Here is a 24,137-nt window from a genome sequence, read left to right as displayed (position 1 = left end):
TATACATACACAATATTCTTAGAAACCAAGAACGAGTTTTATTCGTAAGCGCTACCTACACCTAGGTAATTAGGATCAGGCCGCACTCTTCGATGATCTCTTGGTATCATGCCTTTGCATTAGCTATTTCCTCTTGTTCCAGTCTTTATTCATGCAGCGAGCCATCCACACCCGCTCCTGCGGCATAGGGATCAATGCCTGTTCCTCATCCCAAAGCCGCCTCGCATCGGCGCCAAAGAGAGACAGGATTTCGTCCACGGCGACTTTGTGGAAGCCCATTTTCTCGTAGAACGGTCCATTGAAGGGGACAGTATGATACGTTGTCAATGTCAGGCCATTTAATTTCGCTCCATCTGTCTGTGGCGATGGCAAGGTCCGGATGTTGAATGCCTCTGTGTACCCTATCAGATCACCCATCAGACGACGGCCGAGGCCGCGCCGTTGGTGAGACGCGTGGATAGACAGTTCGGCAATGTGCAGGAATCTCCTTGAATGCGACAGCGCATAGCGTGCCTGGTCCCGTGCAGGCGTCGGATCCATCAGCGGAAAAGCCGCCAGAAATCCCACGATGTCCTCCTTTCCGTCCCTGCTTTCATCTGTCCCGACGTGCACCGCGACCCATATTCTTCCCGTCTCGAGGATTTCCTCAAGCCTCGAGACAGGCAAGGGGGCGTCGTCGGCGAGAGTTTCTAGCCCCTTGACCGTGCGGAATAGCGAGCCTGCTGAATTCTCCACGCCCGGAAGATAATCCAGGTCTGTGGTGCGCGCGGGCCGCGTGTGGTATTGTGCTTGCATTTACTGATTTCTTCTATTTCCTTCTTTCTTGATGTAGGTTGTCGTGCTGGGTTGAGGTGATACATAAACCAGGCGAACCCTAATCAACGCACGGCGTGCGATGCGATGGGCCTTTCTTTTGGTAGCAAGAATGTGAATAGGTGATCCACAAATTGCCGAAGAGAGATCGAATCCAAAATCGATCCAGCAATCCCAGTGGTAGATCTGAGAGTCCCGGCGAGTCCGTAGGTTGCAAGAAACGTAGATGAGTCAGACACGAGAAGTAGCCTTGCACATTTCAACCTTGGTACGCAGCCTTGTTCCACTGCTCATTTTCGCCTTTCTCCGCACTTCCGCCTCGTCGCCAGTGGACACACAGGTTTTCGGTAAGCAACTCTCGCAGCACCAGCTCCACCCTCCACCCGCTCGACAGCCCCAGAAAATGACCGACGTGCTCAACGTCGGCACGGGCGTCAACTTCCCAATCTTGGACACCTTCCGAGCTGACGCGCTGACTTGAAATTTTCATTCCAGGTTCGGGCTGGCTTTGCTCGTGCAGGGTCTCGGCAATAACCAGGATTTCATGAGGTATGGTGGCTTCGAGATCGGCTTTACGGGCGGGCCGAGGGGCTACCTTGCGCATGCGATGGATGTGCTTGGGCCAGAGCGGGCGAATAGTGCATATCATACAGAGGGTATTCGTCGTTCGGAGGACAGGGCTGCGAGTGGTGTTGTGGCTTGGCCCCACGGAGAATGTTAGAGATATTCCGGCAGATGATCTTACGCATCGTAGAATGGGGTTGAATAGGAAGTAAAACAGTCAGTAATTACTGAACCGGGGTGGAAAATTGGTGAAACTGGTTAGTTGGCCGTTTCCTGCAAGGCTCAAGATTTCAGGGGGCTGAGCCTTGCGTCTTTGGCGTCTCCATTCTTCGCCGTCTGAGTCACTTCAGGCGTCCGTACGAGTAGCAGAGCGGCGGGCGTTAAGAGGGCCAAGGAATGTATTTGGACGCACTAGATGAATAGAATCTCGGGATCTGTTAATACTATCTGGGCGCTAGAGGGTCATCTTATCAGAAGAATCCGCGTTTGCGTCCCTCGTCGTAAGCTTCGATCCTCGCCCTACTGTAATATCAAACGAAGTGAAATGAAATTTCACGCGTTGATAGCTGAACTGAGTTATTCACTATTCCCAGTGCCTCTCGAGGCATGATTATCTAGACAGATCAAACTAAGCATGACTTCAAGATAGGACCTATATTTAGCAGTGAATATTGCCACTTCACTTTGAGTCTCAGCTTGAGGTAGTCACTGTCGTCGCCAGAAATCGCCAAGACAACACCTTCTGAAGGCACATATTCCATTGTCCTCTCTCTCTTTGTCGAACCTGATCTAATTCGAATTTATCTCCGTTCTCAACACTTTCACAATGTGTCTGATCTGGTCGATGCCAGGCTGTCCCCACGGTTGAATGACATTAGCCCTCTGATTTCTATTCGCCAGATTCACACTAACATACTTGGATAGACGTGTGGGCCCTTCAATTGGTCTACAGAAGGGAGCCCGTTATGGATAGATATGTCTACGACCATACATGGCGTCCCAGTTTGGTATGTTCAAAGTGAACGATTGGCTTCTCATATTTCTGTTTATGGCTTACGGTTTACTAGGATGAACCCGCGACGATCTGCCGCATCAATTGTGCTGGTTTCCCGCCCACGATCCCATTTGCCATAGCGCACGGTCGCGGAGCATGGAAGCAATGGCACGGTGGTGGGCAACAGGTGATACGTTTCGGAATACACGAAATGATGAGCATTGCCAAGGACCTTGAAAGACCAAAGTGGAAGGCTAAGCTCTGAGAGCGAAGCCAGTACCCAGGCTTCCATAGGTCTTCGGAACGAAGGGCGGTGGATCGCAACATCTCGGCAGCCGTTTGGGATCGTAGTCATAAATCACAGATCACTCAACTAGCAGAATAGAGTCCAATGAATTCTTGAAGGCTCACCGAGTAAGTTGCGGAGCCATTCCTAGACGCCAGAACAGAGTAGAGCTCTCGACTCGACTGAAGATTGCGTTACAGGTCGCAGAGCGAATGCTCATCTAATCAAGATCGACAGATGATGGCAGTTGCAATGGCGAAAATCCAATCAAATTCCATTGAAGCACAGATTCTAACGCTTCCTCTTTGCACTGAACGATTTGAGCGGGTCGACTCTTCCCTTCGGTCTACCTGCGCCACGGCCCTTCCTCGTCGTCTTCCCTCGTCTCTTCTGGTCCTTCCGTTTGTCCTTGCCATCTACTTTCCTGAAACCGACGAATCCCACCTCATCCGCACTAAGTCCCTTCCTTCCCTGGGCAGGCATCAGATAGTCAGGCACATGCTTGAGATGAGCCTGATGGCGCACAATCCCGCCATGTTCTCCATCGTGTCTCAGGTGTCGGAGATCGTCTGGGTTGTCCTCGAAATGCTTACGCAGTTTTTCGCTCTTGATCAATTCTTGTTTTATTTCCCGCGCCCTTGCTTCGTGGACGGCGACTCTGGTGACTGCTCGCAATGCATCGTTCATGCGGTATCGGAAGGCGTCAACTTGGCTCATGTCAAAGTGGTAGGGTTTGACTTCGTTGCCTTTCTTTTTTTGGCGGGCGATAATTTTCTCCAGAACTCGCTCGTCGTGCTTCGCTGATGAGATGCTCGTATGCCGATTCTTGCCATATAGATCTTTGGGAATGACGAAGGATAATGCCATGCCGGCCTTTCCAGCTCTGGCAGTTCTCCCGATGCGGTGTGTATACGATTTTGAGGTATGGGGAAGATCGAAGTTGATCACACAAGCGACATTCTGGAAGTCAATTCCTCGCGAAACGCCATAATCTTTCTCGTTCTTTGCCACTTTCGTCTTCTTAGAAGGCATTTGGTCGTTCTCGTCCTCGTCATCCTCATCACTAATCTGGTGATCTTCGTCTTGTTGAGCCTTGGACTTCCTTCGTTTCAAGATTCCTCCGAGAACCTCCTGATCATCAGCTGCGATGAGGATGTCGTAGAACCCTTTATTGAATTCCTGGACCGCGTGCAGCCTGGAATTGACCGGTAGCTCTGCATTCAGAACACATGACTTGATGCCAAATTGTTCCAGATATAGTTTCAGGCGATAGCTTCGATCGACATCATCGACAAAAATCAGAGATTTGCCCTTGACCAAGTGCAGCTTAAAGACGATGAAAATGAGTAGAAATTTATCGTCCTCTCCACAGCGGACCACATATTGCGTGACACTTTCACCCCTTTCCTCCTTATCGTCAATCTTCACAATCTCTGCATCACGGCAGAACAAACTTTTGAGCTCATCGACTTCCGGTGTCAGAGTTGCACTGATCAGGAATGTCTGGACCCCACGTGGCATGACCTTCGCTATTGCGTTGATATCCTCCTCATATCCATAAGACAGCACGATGTCTGCCTCATCAATGATAAGATGGTTGATACCATCAAGAGTCAGTCGGGCAGAGTTCAGGTACTGGCTAACTCGTGCAGGTGTTGAAACAATCACATCTGGCGAGTCTTGTAGCACGGCATTCAATACAGCATCGGCAACTCGTTGCGTGAGATTTAAGATCTGGACCTCCTTTGAGCAGAATGCAACGAATGCAGTATAGGCTTTGGAGACCTGATCTGCCAGCTCTCGTGTGGGTACAAGTACCAGAGTGGTTGTAATCTTCTTCTTGGGGGCAGAGGCCTTTCGTCGAAGGATGGACTGCAAAGTAGGCAGAACATAAGCGGCAGTCTTCCCAGAACCCGTCTTGGATTTAGCCAGTATGTCTTTCCCTTCGAGAGCTAAGGGAATAGCCTTTGCTTGGACTGGAGTAGGAGTTGAGAACTGGGATTTCGCAATTGCCTGTAGGAGGCGAGGATCGAGGCCGAGGGATTCGAAGGACAACTTGTCATTCTGACTGTTTGTTGTAGCTTCTGGTACAGGGACGTCGTTCTCGTCCAATTTGCGCTTCATGGTGGCCTCCGCACAATTGTCTTGCTGGGGTCAGTGGTGATATCTGCGGTCAAAATCCTGCCCTCAGAGAACCTGGCTGTAATCTGAGAATTTCTTGACGTCGCCAAATTCTTGGCGCGGCAGAATATGGAATATAAAAGCACACCGCTTTCAAGGGAGCACAGATGAAGGCCCAGTCAGAAAGCTAGACTTTGACTAATGGTGGCTAGTATGCTCACAGGCCAATTGAACACTTCCTCTGGATCATAGTGCACTTTAGTGTCCTCTAGTGCGGCTGGGTGTTTACTATCGTTTCCTCGCACGTCCCTTGCCCTTGCCAACCTGGCTCTGCAGCCGACCAGTGCCGCCGCTGTCACATGCTTCACTGCCACCATAAACTCTTGTTTACCTGCACAGCCCGGAATACGGGTATTTTGAGGCGCTGTGACCGGAAGCACGATCGAATGGAGTTGCTTATCCGGACCGATTGTGTCTAGAACACTGGTTCACGCACTCGAGGCCCAAAATGGACAGAGCCGTTGTTGTTCCAGACTCCCACAGCCATTTCTAACCCATCCTCATGGCCCTGGGCGTATCCCTCCCGCCTAGCTTTCAGAAGGGTGTCTGTAATCTCTGTTGCTGCCTCAGATATTGTGCCGTGCGTCCCCTTTCCCCTCTCCAATCAGTCTTCTACTTCATTACTTCTTCAGTACGTCGTAAACTGCCTTTGAGTGACACGAGGCAGCTTGGAACTCTGGTGCCGTGGCCTGAATCTCCCTCGCATGACATCATCCTAGCCAGACGTAGGCATGGCCTTCAGGAGCCAAAGCCTCGCTTCGGCAATATCAAGAGGACATCCTTTCAAATATAAAAGCGGGCCTATCGAGACTTTCGAGCCTCCTTGTATTTTGAATTGAAATACACTTTTCAAAGTGCTTGGAACAAGCCGCAGTGTCACATATCAAATCTCTCTACAAAGACTATTATGGCATTAGTTACGTCGGTCTATCGCACCTCAACTGTGGGCCTTCATCTCGCCCAAAAGCTGTATGAGTTCGGCTCTGCTCCCTCATCGGCCAAGGACCAGATAGATTATGTCGCCAGCCATGTCAATTTATGCTCGACGGTGATTGACATGCTTGCACAACGACTGGAGGAGGGTCCTTTTCTGATTTCGACAAAGCAAAGACACTTGTGAAGGAAGTAAATGTCTTGTCTCTTCAGACATTTGACGGTATTGACGACCTCCTACCCCAACGCAAGGACGGCCCTTTCCACGATTCAACATTGATGCAGAAGTTTGGCTGGCCGCTCCCCAAAAAAAACCCCCCAAAATTAATCGCTTTGTGGGAGAAGTTGCATATTTCAGGTTCACAGCAAATCTTCTATTGACGGTATTATCCCTCACTAGACTACAAGGATGAGTTCTAGTTTTATCCTCGCTTGTCTGCGCTGTATGCCGACTGATTTTACTTATGGTCAGCCCGGAATTAAGCAGAGGACATCCCAATGACCTCGAAAAGAATGCCTTGCGGCAACATATGAAAGGGGAGAGCGCCTTAGTTGTGTTCATTAATGCGGGCGATTAACTGCTTAAGCTTGAAGAGCTGCAGGTGAAAGAAGCCCCTTCATCAAGGACACAGAGGAAGGACGTCAACAAAAGCAGGAATGGCCCCCAGTCGAATGGCGCTCCTTCTCTACTCTCCCAATGGGGCCGAATCAAGAGTTGTTTGACTCCGTCTCTCCGTGCTGCCACAACAGAACCCCAAAGACCTACTTCCATTCTCACAGAATCCCGAAGCCTCCTTCTCGATCTATGGAAAGAATGGACTGTGCCTTATATCAGTGATGATGAGGATGAGAGTAAGAAGAAGAGTCACTGTTCCGTCCCTCTGTCACCACCTCAGACTCCTGCTCCGGCAATCAGAGAAACCCCTCCAGAGCGGGCCGTATCCCCAGACAATCGAGAGAATATGTCCTATGATGGGACACGATACTGCAGGAACCCTGGGTCAAGTGGCAGGCATGAAAATATCGAGGCTTGCTGCTGTCATCAGGCTTCCAAGAAGAAACATTTACCCGATGCTTCCTCTGAGACGCACTCATATGACGACAACAACCAGCCAGGGATAAATGCGTCAGCGCGGGCGCGCCCAGCTAAGTGCTTTCATACACGCCAGGAATTGGCAGAATTGGGGGCTGCATTCTCCGAACCTGAAAAGGAGACTCCCCAGTCGAGGAGGAAAACACGGGAATTACTTGGCATCCACCTTGATAAGGAGACCACAGAAGCACCCTATTTGAGAAATGATCAGGGCCGAATTCCCAGGGGAAGGAGCAGCACATCCGAACGCTCTAAAATCAAGCTTGACAACGATGTACCAGATGGATACTATCTGAGGCGTGATCAGCATGAACCATGGCTTGCTGACGACGACTGGGATAATCCTCGGCTGGTGACTAGGTGTTCTAGGGAGGAAACTCACGGCTACGGTCATGGCTTTGGCGATACGCTCCACATCCGGACGTCGAATCTGGGCTTGGAGCCAAGTCAGCATAACTGGCAGACAAGGTCTGCATCTCCAAGATATGCCAGCCACGACACCGGGTGCGAGACCAGACTCGACACTTATGCTCAGAGGTCGAGCGGGCGGGAGCGGATGCGCGACAGCTGCCCCGGAGAACCCTGCTGCCATAATTAAATCAAGATCCTAAAGTGAGGAGCCTTGAAGCAGTGAGGAGGGAGACCGGGGGCCTTACCGGATAACAGCTGCTGGGTGTATCTAATGTACCAATTTTGTAATCTATCGGAGGAGGGAATCTCGAGGGGAGTGGTCGATCTAGTGATGGGGTGTATTTGTTCTCTCTCAGTGGAGGGTAATTGCTGCCATTCTCGTCCGGATTTATAATTCGAAGGTTGGACTAGTATTGAGTGTTCATTTTTGAAGATTTATATGTAAATTAGAACTCAGGGTCTACTTTGTCGGCCCAAGCTCCATATAAGAAATGGGGCTTTGAGGATAGTGAACACGCGTGGCCTGGGGCTCTTAAAACATTGAGCAGGGAAGGCTGAGATACTTTCTCCATTCCGTCCAGTGTTGTTGAAATTACGACGTGATCAATGCTCAGTGTAAACTCGAAGACAGGATTAGGACTCCTGAGATGCTACACTCTAGAACGACCCTGAAATTTGTTGATTTCATGTCCAAGATCCTGAGAGATTTTGATAGACCCGAGGCTCGAAAAAGAATGCGAAATGACAGAGACCGTACCATCAATGATCCCTCCATAAACTCATGCCCTCACAGTATCACGGTCCTCCATACGACACCGAGCCCCACTTACGCCTCAGGGTAAATTCCAGCCAATGCATGCAGAACCATCCGCAACCCGGTCTCGTTGATTTCTTTAAAGAAGCATGTGGCCGGCCATGATTGCGAGGACTGCGGGCACCTCCACCTTAAGGGGGGCGGCGGTCTGGACAGCGAGCCCAGTGAATGTGTTCGGAATCAAAGCACTAGACGTCGGCACCATGTATGCAGTCGTCGTTGGCATTGTCGCGGTGGGTGCAGTCGTCGTTGGCATTGTCACGGTGGGTGCAGTCGTCGGTGAAGTTGTGACTGAAGCAGCAGATGGACTTGTTGCAGCAGCGGTAGCGGTGTCAGAAGGTCCTGTAATTGTTTCGCCAGCAACGTAGGTCGTACTTGACCCGCTGCAAGTCTGACCCTCTGCACAACAGCCCTGAAATCCACTCGAATCAGCAAAACAGTAGTCTCCTGCGTCGCAGTATTTCCCATCGTTGGTGCAGCACGCGGAGCCTGGTGGCATGCAGCTATTGCCACAAGCCACATCTCCGGGATGACAGCAGGCGTTGGCAGTGCCCCAGCAGAACGTCCCAGGATTGCAATATTCGATGTGAGTGGAACTACCAAAGCAGCAGTCACTCCCGGCGTCAAAGACAATCAAATCCGCACGTAACCTGAGTGGCCGCACACGCCTGACGGGGTAGAAGAGCATTTGGCAAGGCTACCGGGTTCTTGTGCTTTGAGGCAGACGCCTCGGTTAACACCAAAGCAAGAAAGAATACAATGACTTGATGCATTTTGACAGTGCTCTGACTCAGTGCTTGCTTTCGCTTTCTCTAAATTGGGGAGACAGAAGAAGAGCTGTGGGTGCTCCGGAGCAAGTATGTCTCGTCCCAAGAGATGTTATACTTAGAACGCAAATGTACTGCACTTATTTCAGCTGCTGCTTCTACTGCCTTTTCCGCGCACAAAGCCCCGTGTTCCCTTGTTTTTGGACCCTGTATTCCTGATGCAGAAGCTGAAAAGCCATCGTTGCCTGGTTGTATTAACCCTGCCAGCAAAATTGACTTTTCCTCTCCCTTCAACAGCATTTCAAAATTGAGATGGAGCCTCTCGTGTAGTCGTAAAAGGCGCCGAAGATTTTTGACAGGTTCCTGTTCATGATTGGCACAGTTTCAGTTCCATTATACAAATATTTCGGCCCCTTTCTACGTCTTGCAGCAGACGGCCTTCCAGCGGGATCTCACATAACATACTCGCAGCCACTCAAAGTCCATTTGATTGGGTGCTTGTTACCTAAACTGCTGTCTTGCCGTTGGAGCCTAGCCCTGGTGCTGAATCAAAGACTGCTTGGGGTCCTTGTCCCAGCGAGGTTAGTTTGCGATCGTTGCGAATGTTGGGTTTCTCTCATGAATAGGGGTCTGATGCCCAGGCGGATAGTGTCACAGGATGGTATGCGTGCACCAATAAGGTCTTGTGAAAGACCTCACTACCTTGGTTGAGTTGTACAGCTTGAAGGGGTCATGGTTCACCGGTCAGCGAATTCGTTGAACAAAATATTTTTGGAAGAAACATTGATTTTATTGGCCACTTTCCAGCTCTTGAAGTGTTACAGGAGACAGGGGTAACCTTGAGCCGTAGGCTGAAGGTATAATCATCCTAGAACTTCACATGAGGTATCCCAAGCGGAGAGAAACGAAGCTTGTGGCAGGCGTTTGCGCAAGCTTGCTCTTCGGAAAGCTTGTGTCTTCCAAGGCTACCTTGATATCTTGGTATCCCGGGGCTGAGGAACTAACTGCAGTAGTGTGCATATGATGGCGTTGATTCGCTGCCGATTGTGTGGCTAGTTGCACTTTCCTCTTAGGGAGTGCTCCACCCACTTTTCTTTGCAAGGCTTCAGAACGAGGCAGATTCCTCAACCTTGTGGATGTAATGGATGTTTCTATACGAAGGCAAGATTTAATCCGCAAGTTTCCTTGTGGCTCTGGTTCTCAGCCATGCAATTCTGTGGAACTAGGTATCGGGATGATGGCGCAAATTGAGCTTCGACCCGAGAGCAAAGTTCGCCATCCTAGGTAGGTTTCCTAGATCCTGGTTAAACAGGCCACGAGAACGGGATAATCTAGGCATCAGCCTGAATATCTTTGTACAGTTTCTAGCTGAAGATGGAATACTTCCCGAGGCATTTTTGTGGACGACCTTTGAGGTTGTAACCGCCCTCAAGATCGAACGTTGAGTACCGGAGAGGTGTTGCCTGTTAGGTACGAGGTGGCGTTGCGCTGACAGTTCAGAAGCAAGCGGGACCTTGAAACACGATCGGCCATTCCTGAAATCGAGCACCTTCCATTTCCAAGGTAGACAAAAGTCCTTGAACAAGTTACAGGAGGTCTAGACCTCCGTCGTCGTGAGTCTAAACTGTCTTTGGACTCTTCGTCCGTTTGGAATTGCCCATGTTTACAGAACCACTGTTCGGCACAGACAACCATTCATGATTTAGCTACTCAACTCAGACCGCTGACCTTGAGAAGCACCTAACTCATGTCTTGGGCGTTGATAGCCTCCTAGCTCAGATGTATGGGTTGAGGACATGCATCCTGGATTGAATTTGTTCTCAACTGGTGGAGGGTATTGCGAAGCGTTATGGTTGAGGTCAGAGACTGCAGGTTGTGCTTGATAATGGCTACTCTGTCGAGCACGGTTGTGGCGTTTGCGCCAAATGAAGGCTCCGACTCCAAGAATGATGGCGAGGATGCCGACGCTCAGTCCAACAGCAAGACCTATCTTAGCCGGATTGCTCAAACCACTGGAGGCGGACTCTGTGGAAGAGCTTGGGTCAATGTTTTGAGCTGGTACTCCAGAATTCGATGGCTGACTGGCGGAAGCGCCCTCAGACGAAGTATTTGACGGTGTAGAAGCTGTGGTCGTCCCCGCAGATGCAGATATTGAGTTCTCAGTGGTAGATATAGCGCTAGCAGATGTTACATCGACTGAAGGGGCTGCAAAAACAACGCCTGCGGCGGTGCTGCAATAGTTTGAATATATAGATAGTGCACTAAAGAGCTCGGTACCATAGTCGTTTATCCCATCGCTCTCGCAGCGACTGGAAACGCAGCTGCTAAGAAATGTTGTGGCAGACGTCCCAAAATCAGATCGGCAAAAGCATGCGTTGAGGTAAGGAGATCCGCAATTGAGGTGCATGACAATATCTGGGTATGGTGCTCCGATATGTCCGCTGTCGATCCAGACGCACTTTTGCCCGCATGAACGCTCCGTAATCCAAGCGGCATCTTCGTTGACTGAAACTGTTGCCGTAAGGCTAGAGGCGGTGGCCATTTTTGTGAGAAGGAGCAATAAAACCTAAACGAAGGACGAGAAGATTGAAGTAAATCAATAGTTGCTCATGCAATTGGTATCCAATGCAGACTTGTTGGACAATGGAAAGGAGGGCATGAGCAGCCTGAGCAGGTGTGTGAACTGATATTCAGCCTATATAGAGAAAGCGCAAATCAGTGCTTTCTTCCCCTTGCTCGTCGATTCTATCGAGCACTCTGCCCACCCACCAATAGCGAGGATGGAACCACGAGAAGACGGATCCTACTACCTCGTGACGCCTGCCTCCTCAAGTGGATTATAACGTACGTCTTGAGGCGCGCGAGTATGAAAGTTTACTAGTCAATTAAGTGCAAAGGCTAAGAGAACAACGAAGCATGCTGCGTATAGCCATGCGTCACACGCTTTTCAAGAATGAGACACCTCGAGCAGATTGGCCACTATAAAGCTGTGGTTGGGTCCATGGGTTGGTTGTCGAAGGCTAAGTTTCCAAGTCCGCTGGCTCAAAGCGGCTGAACACGACTCAAATAGCCTAGACCCCTGAAACACGGCAGCCGTAGTTGCTTGTACGGGATTCACTTGACTTTAAATGTACCCAGTGGCCAGGGGCCAAGGGGCCATTGGCCTGAACTTAGCACTCTGCGATCGCTGAGAAGCTTCAGGCCTATTTCTCGTAAAGCAATAATGCAAAGTGATAGGAGGTATCCCTGCCTTGCACCAAGAAGAAGCGAGAGCCGAATTCTTCATTGATACGAGGCTACATACACCGACAGCTCAGTCATCACACCAAGACCTGGCCACGGTTTGAAGTACCAAAACTGGGCAACTTTTCTTATCCGGTCTTGTGCTTACGAACGAGTCAATTTCTTCTGCTCTGACTGGTATTACTGTCTTCAGGATCTAGCATTTAGTGGACTGCACATGAACGGAATGTATCATACCTAGAAAATGTGGTGGTCATGGTTATTGTCTTCTTGAAGCTTGGGAGAGGGAAAGGGCTAGTGACAATGTGATCATAGTCAAGAGCGCAAGAATGTGTGGAATATATAGGCCGCAGAGGTCACTAAGTTAAGGGCGCTCGGCTTGGCTCTCCCCTTTGCGCGAGAAGTCATCATCAGGCCGAGTGATACAGATATTCCAAAGGACCAAGGACGATAACTCAGACTCCACATTGAGTTACATATCATATAGACTAATTCTTTTCACAGTTAAAAATATCTCACTCTCACTCACAATATCGATAACGGAGTAATCCGCACATCGATCACACAAGTCAAGTTGAGCTGTCTGGACTGTGACACCCAAAGGCGTTGGTCTCCCTTCTCCTACCTATCGTTATTGACCCTTGGAGTTGAGATCTTTACCAGGTTTGAAGCTGATCTTAGCTCGAATTGGATCACAGAGCCCCTTTCTCGGTGTCTCTGCGCGACCTCCATTCTAATTTCTTGATATATATTGGCTTCAAATTGGTGGTACTAATCTCGCCTATCAACTGCAGCGAGCTTGTTATTCGTGTTCTGTCAAAATGTGCGCCAAAAGGCTCCCGGGAGATAGAGAACGACTACTGAATACCCAAAAATGATAATATAGGAAAAAGCATGTACCTTTGCTCTCCCACTGCTTCAGGCAGTGCCAGCACCAGATTCTTCAGCACGTTACCGAGCACGGTGAGAATTACGAGGCCGACTATCGTCGAACACGACAAAACAGTCTCACACGGTTCTTATTTCTCGCATACCAGCAGTTATCGAGCACGACAGCGGCATTCACGAAACCAACGACAGCTCTTACCTAGTGACCAAGGACGTCTGGGTCTACTTCGACAGCGAGCACTACAGATACAATACAGCAAGCTTCTTCATCGACGTCCACTACTTCGATACCTGATATCACAACGACAAGCACCACTTTGAGCACTACCACTACGACAACAATAAAAAACCACGACCACCTTTCCAGGATACTCGTATTTTCAAATAGTAGCCACTAATTCATCGCGCATCCCCTACGGTACTTCCCTCGGACTCTCCGCAGGGCTAGCTACGTGGGCCCGGTACGAGAGAAGTCTCCAGTATCGATAGCTGGAGTCGCCTGATCTGTGTAAGTTGATTCGTGATCCTAGAATAGCCATATATACTATGGCGAAAACTGACCTATGCAAACTCCATTTCCGTTTTCAGACTTGAGCAACTCGCCGTTTAATTAAGCAATGACTAAGCAACTCAGAGGTGTGGCTGTCACCCAGCGGGTGTCATAATTCGTGGGACACCGATATTTAGCCGAAATTATGTTAGTCACTCCTAAACACCAGGTATTCTACCAACCCTCATCATGGCTCCACAGACGCGAGCAAATTACCGTCGAGGGACTCCGCCTACTACTTTAGAGTATAGAGAATCCGATACAATTAAAAAAACGCGCTTTTTTGATGCCTATAATGCTCAAACTAGGGACAAGAGTTTACGTCACGTTACAAAGGTATAAAATATACCTAAATCTATAGCTGCGCGTTGGCTACAATAACGACGTTAACTAGGCACCAAAGCCTATAGGCATACTCGCCAGCTCTCTACGCGCCTAGGGAGACCTTTAAGAGTCGCTCAAAGTAATATTCAAGGCGTACTCCGGGCGCCGCAAGAGGTACGATTACAGCCTATTACGGCGCAACTCAAGATTCATAATATATCACTCTCTGTACGTCAGTTTCAACGGAAACTTAAGGAGCACTTAAAACAAGGTAGAATTTATAAGGCTACCTATTATAAGGATGAATTAAGTCCATAGAATAAAGCACTCCGTGTTAGATACGGCGAAAATCACTACGAAAAGAGCATCGAAGACTTCTAGGAATAGATCCTCTTTACCGACGAATTTTACTATAATCCAAGCCTTAATCCTAATCCAATGATCCTACGAGAGCTCGGTACACGATATGATAACGATAATATCGCTGCTAGAGCTCCTAAAGGAGCCTCATTTATTCTACACGGCGTAGGATACGCTAATTAGCACTAAAAGAGCGAGAAGCTTATATTTTAGCAGGATACTAAGGCGGAGAAGGCTACGATAGAGTAGACTTAGGAGCTAAAGAGGTATTTAAAGGAGTAAAGGCCTCCTCGACCTCAAAAACCGCGTCGCCGCCCTACAACTGAGTCATCTAAGGAGTATTAAGTTCGACTAGAGCAATATAGGAAAGATATGAATAAATGGCAGCTACTTTATCCTGAACCAGTAATTTCACAGCCAAAAGGTAACTTAATGACCGAAGCCTACTATACAAAGCATATTCTACTAGAATATATTGCCGCGATCGAGTAATTATAGGCGTAATTTCATCACCCTTTTTTCCTTGAGGAGGACGGTGATAGCTCTCACGGCACTCGCACTCAAGGCCTTGCAACTCAATTACGACAGCGCCACGGTATTCAGTGTCATTGGCGCCCGCTATACTCACCAGATTTAAGCCCTGTAGAGGCAGCCTGGAATATACTGAAGCAGAGACTACGCCAGATACCGGGCGTCAATCAAATGACCTATGAGGAGCTTGTAGAGCTAGCGCAGGAGATCTAGCGGAATATTACTATGGAGGAGATCCGCAAGAGAATACGAGATATGTCTAGGCGATGTGATTTACTAGTAAAAATTGGTGGAAAGCGCATAAAAGGGCAGGATTGGTAGTCGGTAGAGGGTCAAAAAGCACATTATATTTCGGCTAAATATCGGGTGTCCCACGAATTATGACACCCGCTGGGTGGCTGTATCATCCTGAGCCTGGCTTGGCGAGCCCTGAGGACTGGACTGAGGAGCGTGAGCACGGCCCAGAGTCTATGAGGAATCCACCACTTGGCTCCCCGGTTTCAATTCTGGGTGTTTCACATGATCGGAGGGCCAAGTTCTGGGCTCCTTTTCGGTTATTGTTGCTATCAAAGCCCATTTCCCGGGCGCTGTTTCCTCCAGAGTATCTTTCAAATCTTTTGGTGTGAGCTAATTCACTAAATACATGAGCAATCCTACCATTGTAACCGCTGAACGTGACAACCCTAATAGTATGTCCAATTAGGGCTAGTGCTTTGAATTCTTTAACGACAGGGATCTACAGCCTCGCCTCAGCTTCCTAAAGCCTCGTCGCTTCAGAGGGGCAAATAGCACGTGTGGATCCCAGGATAAAAACAGGTGATTCCCCTCGCTCCACGTCATCACATTCGCCGAAAACTCATGGAATGCTCTCTTGCTGCATTATACAAAGATCACGCTCATTTACCGTCTGCTCGCGATATGTGTATATATCTTGATAGATTCGAAGTCCTTCCAATCTTTCATAGCACCTCAAATTGATCGTTTTGGACAACAAGTATAGTTTGAGAAATGGGGATAGTCCCGAAGCCGGCATGGCCGTGCAGCCTTATGACTAGAGGTTAGCAGCACAATATTCCACCGAGCATTATCGACAATATTGCTAAAAACTTGCTGAGAATGGTACTTTGATGAAATTACATGCAAGGTCAATGAAAGAAAATATTTAGGGAATGACGAAGAAGTAGACATGGTAAGGGTGTGCACTGTACAGAACCTACTAAAATGAGACGTTGTGTTGAACAAACAGCGCTTGAGCAGAATCGTGAATTGGTCCGTATGTGCCTAGTCTCAGGTCGTGCCTGATCGTTTATATACAAATGCAGTGGCCATAGAAGGCCTCTCTTGAATCTTGCCACGCAGGTCTCTCAGGGGCGCTCGTTTGAAGGCTGTTTGATCGACGTTCTTGAGGCAGCGATCACTAGATCCTCAGGAGGATCGCCAACACGGTGGTGATAGCACCACCAGTCATTCTAGTTTTCTAGAAGATAGGCTTTTTCCTTGTACACACTGTCAAAGAGGGCACCGTGACATTCCTCGAGTAGACACTAAACATGTATCCTAGAGTCCTGGAGAGAAGCACTTGAGACGAATACTGGAGATTATGGTGAATGTTGTACTGAAACTCGATTGGGACGAGTTTGTGTCGACGGGAGATACTCCTAGATTAGGACTAGTTCGCAACACCTTAACCGCAGCTTTGTAGCGGACTCGTAGAGCCTCGCCGTTTGCCACTGGGGAGATCTGTTGCCTGCTGTATCCTGTCTCAGATGAATAGCAAGCATGCCGGAGTTTCCATACTTGCATCACATTCATTCTACCAGATAGAAAGATATATGGATTCCGTACCTTCTCCTAGAGAAGGCCAGAGCACTCATATTGATCGGTCTCGTACCAGTTCGAGTCTGAGTATTGAAATAGGCGCAGCCCAAATCTTGATTCCGCTATCAAATCTTCTGTTTCGTTTGTAAAGAGACTGAAACCCACAACTTTCTTGAGAGAGGGTTCGGAGGCATAGAGCCGCATATAGCTTTGAAAGATAACTTTGTTTTGTGGAGTTTGAGGACACCACCGAGGACTGGTGCAACTTGTTTTTTCCAAATCCTTCTCCTTCCTCGTTATGACCAGCCAACTCTTATCTAGCGATCCAATCCTCTTGTGCGGCATTTGGATCAACCTCCTGGAGCCTCTCTGATGTGGAGGAAAGTAGTGTACATTTCAACATATGTGTAGCTAACATAATGACCATCGAGGTCATGTATTTATGGTGATATAAAGCTAAAATTGGGGGACCAGCACAGCGCTGATAAAATAGTGGTGTGCTCGTGATCGGATCGATATCAAATTGTTATGCGGAGCAATGGACTGGGGGGTGGGAAGACTCAGAGTTTCGCCACTTCCTTCCTGAGTAATCCGGCCAATTTGAAGTGCTCTCTGTACGTCGCTCTTAATAGCGGCGTCAGCATGGACTTATCTGTAGCTGTCACTTTGGCTCCCTTCTCAATGAGTAGTATAGCAACCTTGACATGGCCTTGGTGTGAAGCACAATGTAAAGGTGTCCACCCTTCTTCTTCTGTAACTGCAAACTCGGCACCGTTCGCTAAGAGAAGTCTGACAACTTTAGCGTGGCCTCCATAAGACGCATAATGCAGTGCTGTCCACCCTTCTTCATCTGTAGCTGTGATATTAGCTCCTTTCGTAAGGAGTAGTTCGACAGTCTTGAAGTGGCCATTGAATGCCGCCTCGTGTAATGGGGTTGCGCCATCATTTCGAGAAATATTGATATCAGCTCCATTCGCCAAGAGTGCTCTAATCGTCTCGACTCTACCTTGACCTGATGCTGAGTATAAGTTATAGCAATCCTCATTCCCAGCAGAAATTGTTTGCTTGCTGATGATTGGAGGCTGCCCATTCGAAAATCTCATGTTCCCCATAGAATTCTGCATATGCTCTGTAGTAGAGTGGTGCTTTTGTTGACTATCATGTCCTGGAGTATGCTTGACTGGGAAGTTATTTGGCAAAGAATATTGCCTTGTTTTGCTCTCTTTTCCTTTTTTCCCATTTGAGCGGGTCTTTTCCATGTCTTGATTCTCATTGACGAGCTGGATCCATATATCTGTAGAGGGGCCTTTTTGGGGAGCCTCGGAATCTACGATAGACGATCGCTTTGATGTAGGACTGAAACGTATTTAGCTTTCAAAATGCTCGTCGCGGGAAAGAGGCTAACCTTGATGAGTCTTCTCGTGGAACTCCGTCTAGAGGTTCAGTACTTTGAAGTTGCCCAAGGAAGGTCTTGAGCTTGGGGGCGAACTTCTCGATATCTGCGCTCCTAAAGCCCGCGCTGTAAAGATCCCTCCGAAATTTCTTCCAGACTACTTTATCATCGTCATTATATGTTGTAAGGGAAGAGGAAGACTCGTTCCATTTTCTTCTTCGTGCAGCCAAATGGTCCAATCTGCTGAGCATCTGTGGGAAGATTTCGTGCTCGATGCGGCCAAGTGAATTTAATTCAAGCGCGGAGAGATATGCATTCAGGCCTGCTGTCTTGATCACGAGTTGCTGGCGAAGGGAATCCAGATTGCTACTGCCAAACTTGATTCGCTTCCAGGTTTGTTTGTGGTCGTCCGTCTTAAGCGTCGAGTATTTCTTCTGAATTTCATCTAACTCAGCGAGGAGAGACTTGCATCCACTCGACAACTTCTTCCACTGGCGCATGCCGCTATGATCTTCTCTAAGAGGTGAATTGGGTGCTCTAGCTACAGTATTCAGCTTGTCCAAAGTAGTTTGAAGCATATAAAGGTCGCCGACAATACTGCGATATTTATCAGGGGCATTTCTCCACCCATCGTATGTCCCTTTCGCTAACTCTGAGAGAGTGATAACGTCGCTGAGAGAGATGCCGAAAGACATCCTTAAATGGCCGTAACTGCTTTGTAACTGCAAGAAAGAGGGACCACTGCTTGCATTTACAATTGAAAATGAACAATACTGAGGAGCTTTGGTAAGGTTATGAGGACTTGAACGAGGCAGGACATCAGGTGGGGTAGACCATAGCCTCCACCAGGTCGAAGTACGCAGTACACAGCCACTCAAGACAAAGTGACTATGTCAACAGTTGACTATGCTCGCTTTGAGTTTATTTGTTCAGATGTTTTCAGGTTTTCGTGCTTCCTCTGAGTGGACGAATGTGTTGCTGCTACAGTGTCTGCCACAGTCTTTTCCAGAAGCAGTTTCATAGGATGTGTGCCGAAGCACGAAATGGATTACAGCAGCCACACGCCGACCTTGGTCAAGGCTTGAGTATTGCGAGGAAAGTCAGTTGAAAAAAAGTGTCCCCTATCAGAACTGGATTTTGTAGAAGACAATCCACAAGACCCAAGTTTGAAAAAGGGATGCTGGTAAGTACGCAAAACTTCAGCGACACAACCGATACGAGACAGGGCAAAATGAGGTCATAGAATTCCTCAAAATCAAAGTTGAGATTAATATCAGTAAAATGTGTTAGGTAGCGGTAGTTAAGTTGGTCCCCGCGGCGGGGTAAGTAAAAGGTGAATGTCTTTCGAAGCGGCACGGCCTTGTTGAGTCGCACGTGAGCTCGAGGCAGATAATCAATGGGTACTTCTGATTAGTGAAGGGTCCAATCTATGTAGGCCAAAACTCCTTTACTGGACGTGTGAGGAGCTGACCGGTGTCAAGCCTGGTGACTACCAGCCTGGGTGACTGGCAGATAAATGCAAGGCGACCGCTGCAACCTGTCCGCCCAGAGGTTTGCCCGAGGATGGCCTCACGCTTGGCAACCCCGGCTGTGCTGCCGTCACAATGCAGGATTCTGCCTTGCCATCGAGTGTCCTGTAACACCACGAGTGAAGAGGTATCGTCGTCGATATTTGGTATCATCCTATAGCGGTGCTGCCGTTTGTTGTCAACTTAAAGCAAGCAGCTAGCGCTAAGTTGCTTGTGTGCGCTTAAATCATAAGTGGTTAACTATGGATATAAGTCTGACGCGGATTTTGAGGGAGCGGGAAGCGGGAATCGAGGGGAATATTCGAATGACAAGGCAGATTTTTGGACGGGTCCTGCCTGAAACCTGGGGCTAAGCTGTGGGGACCCCGTTCAGACTCAAGGTTGTGCTCAGGGCATGCGTGAAGGCTCGCTAAGCCAGGCTCGGAACTGTACAATCACAGGTCAAATCGCGGGATGCTCGGGGTCTGGAAACGGAAATGGACTTTGGAGAGTCAAGGTTCGCCTCTGAGTATAGTGTTATTCGCAAGGTATTGGGAATACTATGACACGGATCTGTCGCTTGGTCATGCTCACATTAGAAGATAGACTGTTACTGATAGCATAATCGGCTAACATTTAACTTTCCGTGAGACAAAGTTGCAATGTGTCAGCAAGGGCGAGCGCAGTTTCGGGAACGACTGTAAGACGAGGAGAGAGAAAGAGAGACTGGACGAAGAGAAACATTGCGGGCGAAAGTTAGGTCAACTCACGCGAGGTCCCAGTTCTGGGCCCCATTGGCGTTCCCAAAAAGAGACCCTCATTTCGTTAAAATAGGCTGCCCGTGTAGACTTGACCAAAAACTAGGAGGACCCAAAAGAGACTCATCTCAGTGTGTCTAGGAACAGGTGGAAGGACGGACAAAGAGGACATAGACTGAGCAGCTTAGGGAGCTAAGTCAGCTGTGGTGGTGCGCCCGGAGCGAGGCTGAGCCGAAGTTGAGCCGCGCCTGATTTGCAGTCCATAAGTATGTCCCGAAATGGATACTGTGGGCGGTCAGGTTTGGCTGGGTAATAGCATGATATTCCAACTGCGTGCTCAGTGTTAATTGTACTGGACGTTTCACGTTTGTCACCGAACGACGTCTTGACCCGGAAACACTGGATTTGCTTAGCCCAGATTCCACTTCGTTATTTCCCCGTATGAGACTTAAGATTGCCTACGTGCCAGGGAATCCCCGGACGTTGCCGACGGCGACGACATCACTCACCGTCACATTTGCGCCTGCGACGCCGTCCCAGATCCTCGGTAGGTTCCCGCTCATCGCCCCAGGTACTACACGTCCTGTAGGAGATAGCACCACTTCCCGTTTTGTACCCAGTTCCGAGGCTACCTCGACCATTCACTCACGACAGCAATATACACGGTGCATTATGTCCGTAAATGTCACTCTCAAAGGTAGCGTGATACGGGCATGTGATGCTAATTTAAAGTTAGTCTGATACATAGGTTGAAAATACTTGGATCTTTGCTACTCCATGCGCAGAGACTGATGAGGAGCTTGGGCATACGAGTAGTAGAACAGAATACGACCGAAGTGAGTACGGTCCTTGTACAGGATCGATTAATTTTTTTCAAACTCGTAGGTCCGGTGTGACTTGTTCGACCAGTAGTTTCTGGCCCACAAATAAGCCTGGCAAGCTGCACGTACATAAGAGTACAGTCGTGACGTGACGGGAGTCGTACCCATAGACTTTGGTCGCGGTGGAGGTGTGCTCGTTGTATTCGATGCCCATCCCAGCGGAGGTCGAAGGCTCGTGCGTTGCGCGGCCAGCGCTAGCTTTATAATACGTGGTTTGGGCCTCAAGTGCTGGAAATACTTTTAAAATGCTAGGCGTAAGATGCTAATGATAAGCCCTGGGAATGTTGGGGCACTACAAATTGATAATCATTTTTAGGTCTGCCGATGGATTGTTCCAAGGAAAATGATCAGACCCCTCCGTCGAGTGATTGGTTGTATAGGGAAGCTGCGGTTAGTCCTACTAGCGCCGGCCAGTGCCGAGCCTCGGCGCGTCTTAGCGCGTTGGGGAAGCCACGACCCGGTCGACGGTTGCGGCCCCAGTTTGAGAGCGAGTCTTGGATCCTTTTGACTGCGCCTTCAATATCAGTCACCACTATTTTTGTATGGACAACAAGGTACAACTGTGTCTTCTCATGGTCTTCCAGCATCATTCCCGTCCCGATTTTCATCGCAATGATTAACGCGCTCAGAGCGCTCCCACGCCGCTGGTTCTTCATATTCGTAGCCTTCGTGTCCGTGCTGTTTCTTCTACTTCTCCACGCTCGTACGTCTTCACTCGATCGACCTTTCGACCTACCTTCTTATAAGTCGCCTCCCAAGACTAATGACGGCCACTTCAGCTGGGCGGATCGCCCAGTCCATTATCCCCTGAAACAACTCGCTTCCCTCCCCAAAGGCCAGCCAAAGCAGCTTCCCAACGTCCAATATCGGTTCTCCCAAGAGTCGGCCGCCGAAGAGACTGTCCGTTTGGCCCGTCGCGAGAAGATCAAAGCCGCCTTTCAAAAATGCTGGTCCTCCTACCGATCCCGTGCCTGGATGCACGATGAACTATCTCCCATATCCGGCAGGGGACGTGATACATTTGGGGGTTGGGCTGCCACTATGGTCGATGCACTAGATACGTTGTGGATTATGGATATGAAGTATGAATTCCATGAAGCGGTTGAGTCGGCTCGACAGATTGATTTCTCAAAGTCCACAGACGAAGTGGTGAATATTTTCGAGACTACAATTCGCTACCTGGGTGGTTTTCTCGCAGCATACGATCTCAGTGGAGAGCGCATCCTGTTAGACAAAGCTATCGAAGTCGGTGAGATGCTCCTCGTTGCATTTGATACTCCGAACCACTTCCCCATTACGCGCTGGCAGTGGAAGCAGGCCACCGACTCCCGCCTCCGACAAGAAACTCCACCGTGGATGCTGGTTTCCGAACTTGGCTCATTGACACTCGAGTTCACGCGTCTGAGTCAATTGACTGGCGATATGAGGTGGTATGACGCTATCACACGAATTACAGATTTATTTGATGAACAACAAGACCGGACAAAATTGCCTGGACTTTGGCCTGTAGTAGTCAATCCTAAAGACAAAGACTTGACTGCCGACGGCACCTTTACACTAGGAGGGATGTCTGACTCGCTCTACGAGTACTTTCCCAAGGAATTCGCATTACTGGGTGGTTTATCCCCCGTGTACCAGAAACTGTACAATGGTTCTATTGCTGCGATTACGAAACATATACTATTCAAACCAATGACCCCTGAACATGCGGACATTCTTATGGCTGGGGATGTGAAGGTGGATGAGAATGGTGTGGTCTCATTGCAGCCAAGGAACCAGCATTTGACATGTTTCACCGGTGGAATGCTAGCCTTAGGTGGGCGTCTCTTCTCCAGCGAGGACCACGTAGAGTTAGGACGCAAGATTACCACGGGCTGTATCTGGGCATATGAGAACGGTCCTCGGGGTGTTATGCCTGAGATTGCACATTTTGTGCCTTGTCCTACCCAGGGCAAGTGCCAATGGGATGAAGACCGATGGGAAGCTGCGGTGATCGACCGACACGGTCCTGAACAAGCCAGCAGAAATGCTGCCGAGATCATCTCTGAAAAGAAACTCCCAAAAGGCTTTGCAGAAATCGATGACCGGCGGTATATCTTACGCCCCGAAGCAATTGAAAGTGTCTTTATCATGTATCGAGTCACCGGAGATCGTTCGTATCTGGAGGCTGCGTGGGACATGTTCAATGCTATACAAGCTATCACGGAAACCGAATACGGGAATGCAGCTGTCCTTGATATCACGGGCACTAGCATGGAGGGCGACGGATTAGACAAGGGACTACCGCCAAAGCAAGACCGCATGGAAAGCTTCTGGTTTGCAGAGACTCTGAAGTACTTCTACCTCATTTACAGCGAACCCGAGTTGATCAGTCTCGACGACTATGTTCTCAACACGGAGGCACATCCGTTAAGAAGGCCAGTTTGAAGGAGATGAGACCCTCGATAAAGTCTCCAATTATTGAGACTGTTTCCCGTCATCTCACCGCCCTCCGGTGATTGCCGCCCCCACCACACACATGGTCGCCATATGCACGCACTGCGAATGAGGAAGCGTTGATCCATGGGGCCCACTTTGATGTCGCTGGGTTATGTTCGACCATCTTTGTAAGGGGTGGTCTATTTTGGCAGTCCAGAATCCAAGAACAACTAGATGTCCCCAAATGGACTCATTGGCGGTCATTAATGACATGACACACAATGTGCGGGCCTGGTGATCTCAGAGGATAGTCCGTCAGGCAATCCGTGGCGTCACAGAGACCAATTGACAAGCCGCTGAAAGGGTGAATTCGAATTCATATCAGAAGTAGTCGGTTAGATGCAATCTGGCGTTGGGTCGCATTGTGGGAGCGTGGAAGACTACAATCAAAGAATTCCATGATGCCTGTGGTAAACAGGACCTTTGTTTGCCTGTTATTGTAGCTATCGTGCTGGTTAAACCCTGTATTGTCCGTCATCCTTGAATTCGCCAAGACTGATGCTTATAGCGGCAGCACCTTTAATCGAAAACCCGGTCAGGGACATTTGG

The 24,137-nt window shown here is 48.9% G+C and overlaps 6 protein-coding genes across 6 annotated transcripts; 2 read left to right on the top strand and 4 right to left on the bottom strand.

The window, feature by feature from the left end:
* Positions 1–123: 123 nt before the first annotated feature.
* Positions 124–795, bottom strand: A1O9_09612 (uncharacterized protein; the record flags this gene model as incomplete). Its single annotated transcript, XM_013401581.1, has 1 exon — positions 124–795. The coding sequence occupies one exon, from the start codon at positions 793–795 to the stop codon at positions 124–126; it is 672 nt and encodes a 223-aa protein (XP_013257035.1).
* A 2,153-nt stretch (positions 796–2,948) lies between these two features.
* Positions 2,949–4,781, bottom strand: A1O9_09611 (ATP-dependent RNA helicase dbp9; the record flags this gene model as incomplete). The annotated part of the gene is made up of 1 exon (XM_013401580.1): positions 2,949–4,781. The coding sequence occupies one exon, from the start codon at positions 4,779–4,781 to the stop codon at positions 2,949–2,951; it is 1,833 nt and encodes a 610-aa protein (XP_013257034.1).
* Positions 4,782–10,558: 5,777 nt separating this feature from the next.
* A1O9_09610 (uncharacterized protein) lies at positions 10,559–11,398 on the bottom strand (the record flags this gene model as incomplete). The annotated part of the gene is made up of 1 exon (XM_013401579.1): positions 10,559–11,398. The coding sequence occupies one exon, from the start codon at positions 11,396–11,398 to the stop codon at positions 10,559–10,561; it is 840 nt and encodes a 279-aa protein (XP_013257033.1).
* A 2,529-nt stretch (positions 11,399–13,927) lies between these two features.
* On the top strand, positions 13,928–14,131 carry A1O9_09609 (uncharacterized protein; the record flags this gene model as incomplete). The annotated part of the gene is made up of 1 exon (XM_013401578.1): positions 13,928–14,131. A coding segment is annotated over one exon (204 nt), but the record flags the coding sequence as incomplete, so codon positions are not given.
* Positions 14,132–17,130: 2,999 nt separating this feature from the next.
* A1O9_09608 (uncharacterized protein) lies at positions 17,131–18,658 on the bottom strand (the record flags this gene model as incomplete). The annotated part of the gene is made up of 2 exons (XM_013401577.1): positions 17,131–17,926; positions 17,976–18,658. The coding sequence occupies 2 exons, from the start codon at positions 18,656–18,658 to the stop codon at positions 17,131–17,133; spliced, it is 1,479 nt and encodes a 492-aa protein (XP_013257031.1).
* A 3,064-nt stretch (positions 18,659–21,722) lies between these two features.
* A1O9_09607 (uncharacterized protein) lies at positions 21,723–23,537 on the top strand (the record flags this gene model as incomplete). The annotated part of the gene is made up of 1 exon (XM_013401576.1): positions 21,723–23,537. The coding sequence occupies one exon, from the start codon at positions 21,723–21,725 to the stop codon at positions 23,535–23,537; it is 1,815 nt and encodes a 604-aa protein (XP_013257030.1).
* Positions 23,538–24,137: the final 600 nt, after the last annotated feature.

The sequence above is a fragment of the Exophiala aquamarina genome (assembly GCF_000709125.1).
Source record: "Exophiala aquamarina CBS 119918 chromosome Unknown aczIA-supercont1.10, whole genome shotgun sequence".
NCBI lineage: Eukaryota > Fungi > Ascomycota > Eurotiomycetes > Chaetothyriales > Herpotrichiellaceae > Exophiala > Exophiala aquamarina.
The sequence above is the reverse complement of the archived record's forward strand: the minus strand, read 5'-3'. Positions and strand labels throughout refer to the sequence as shown.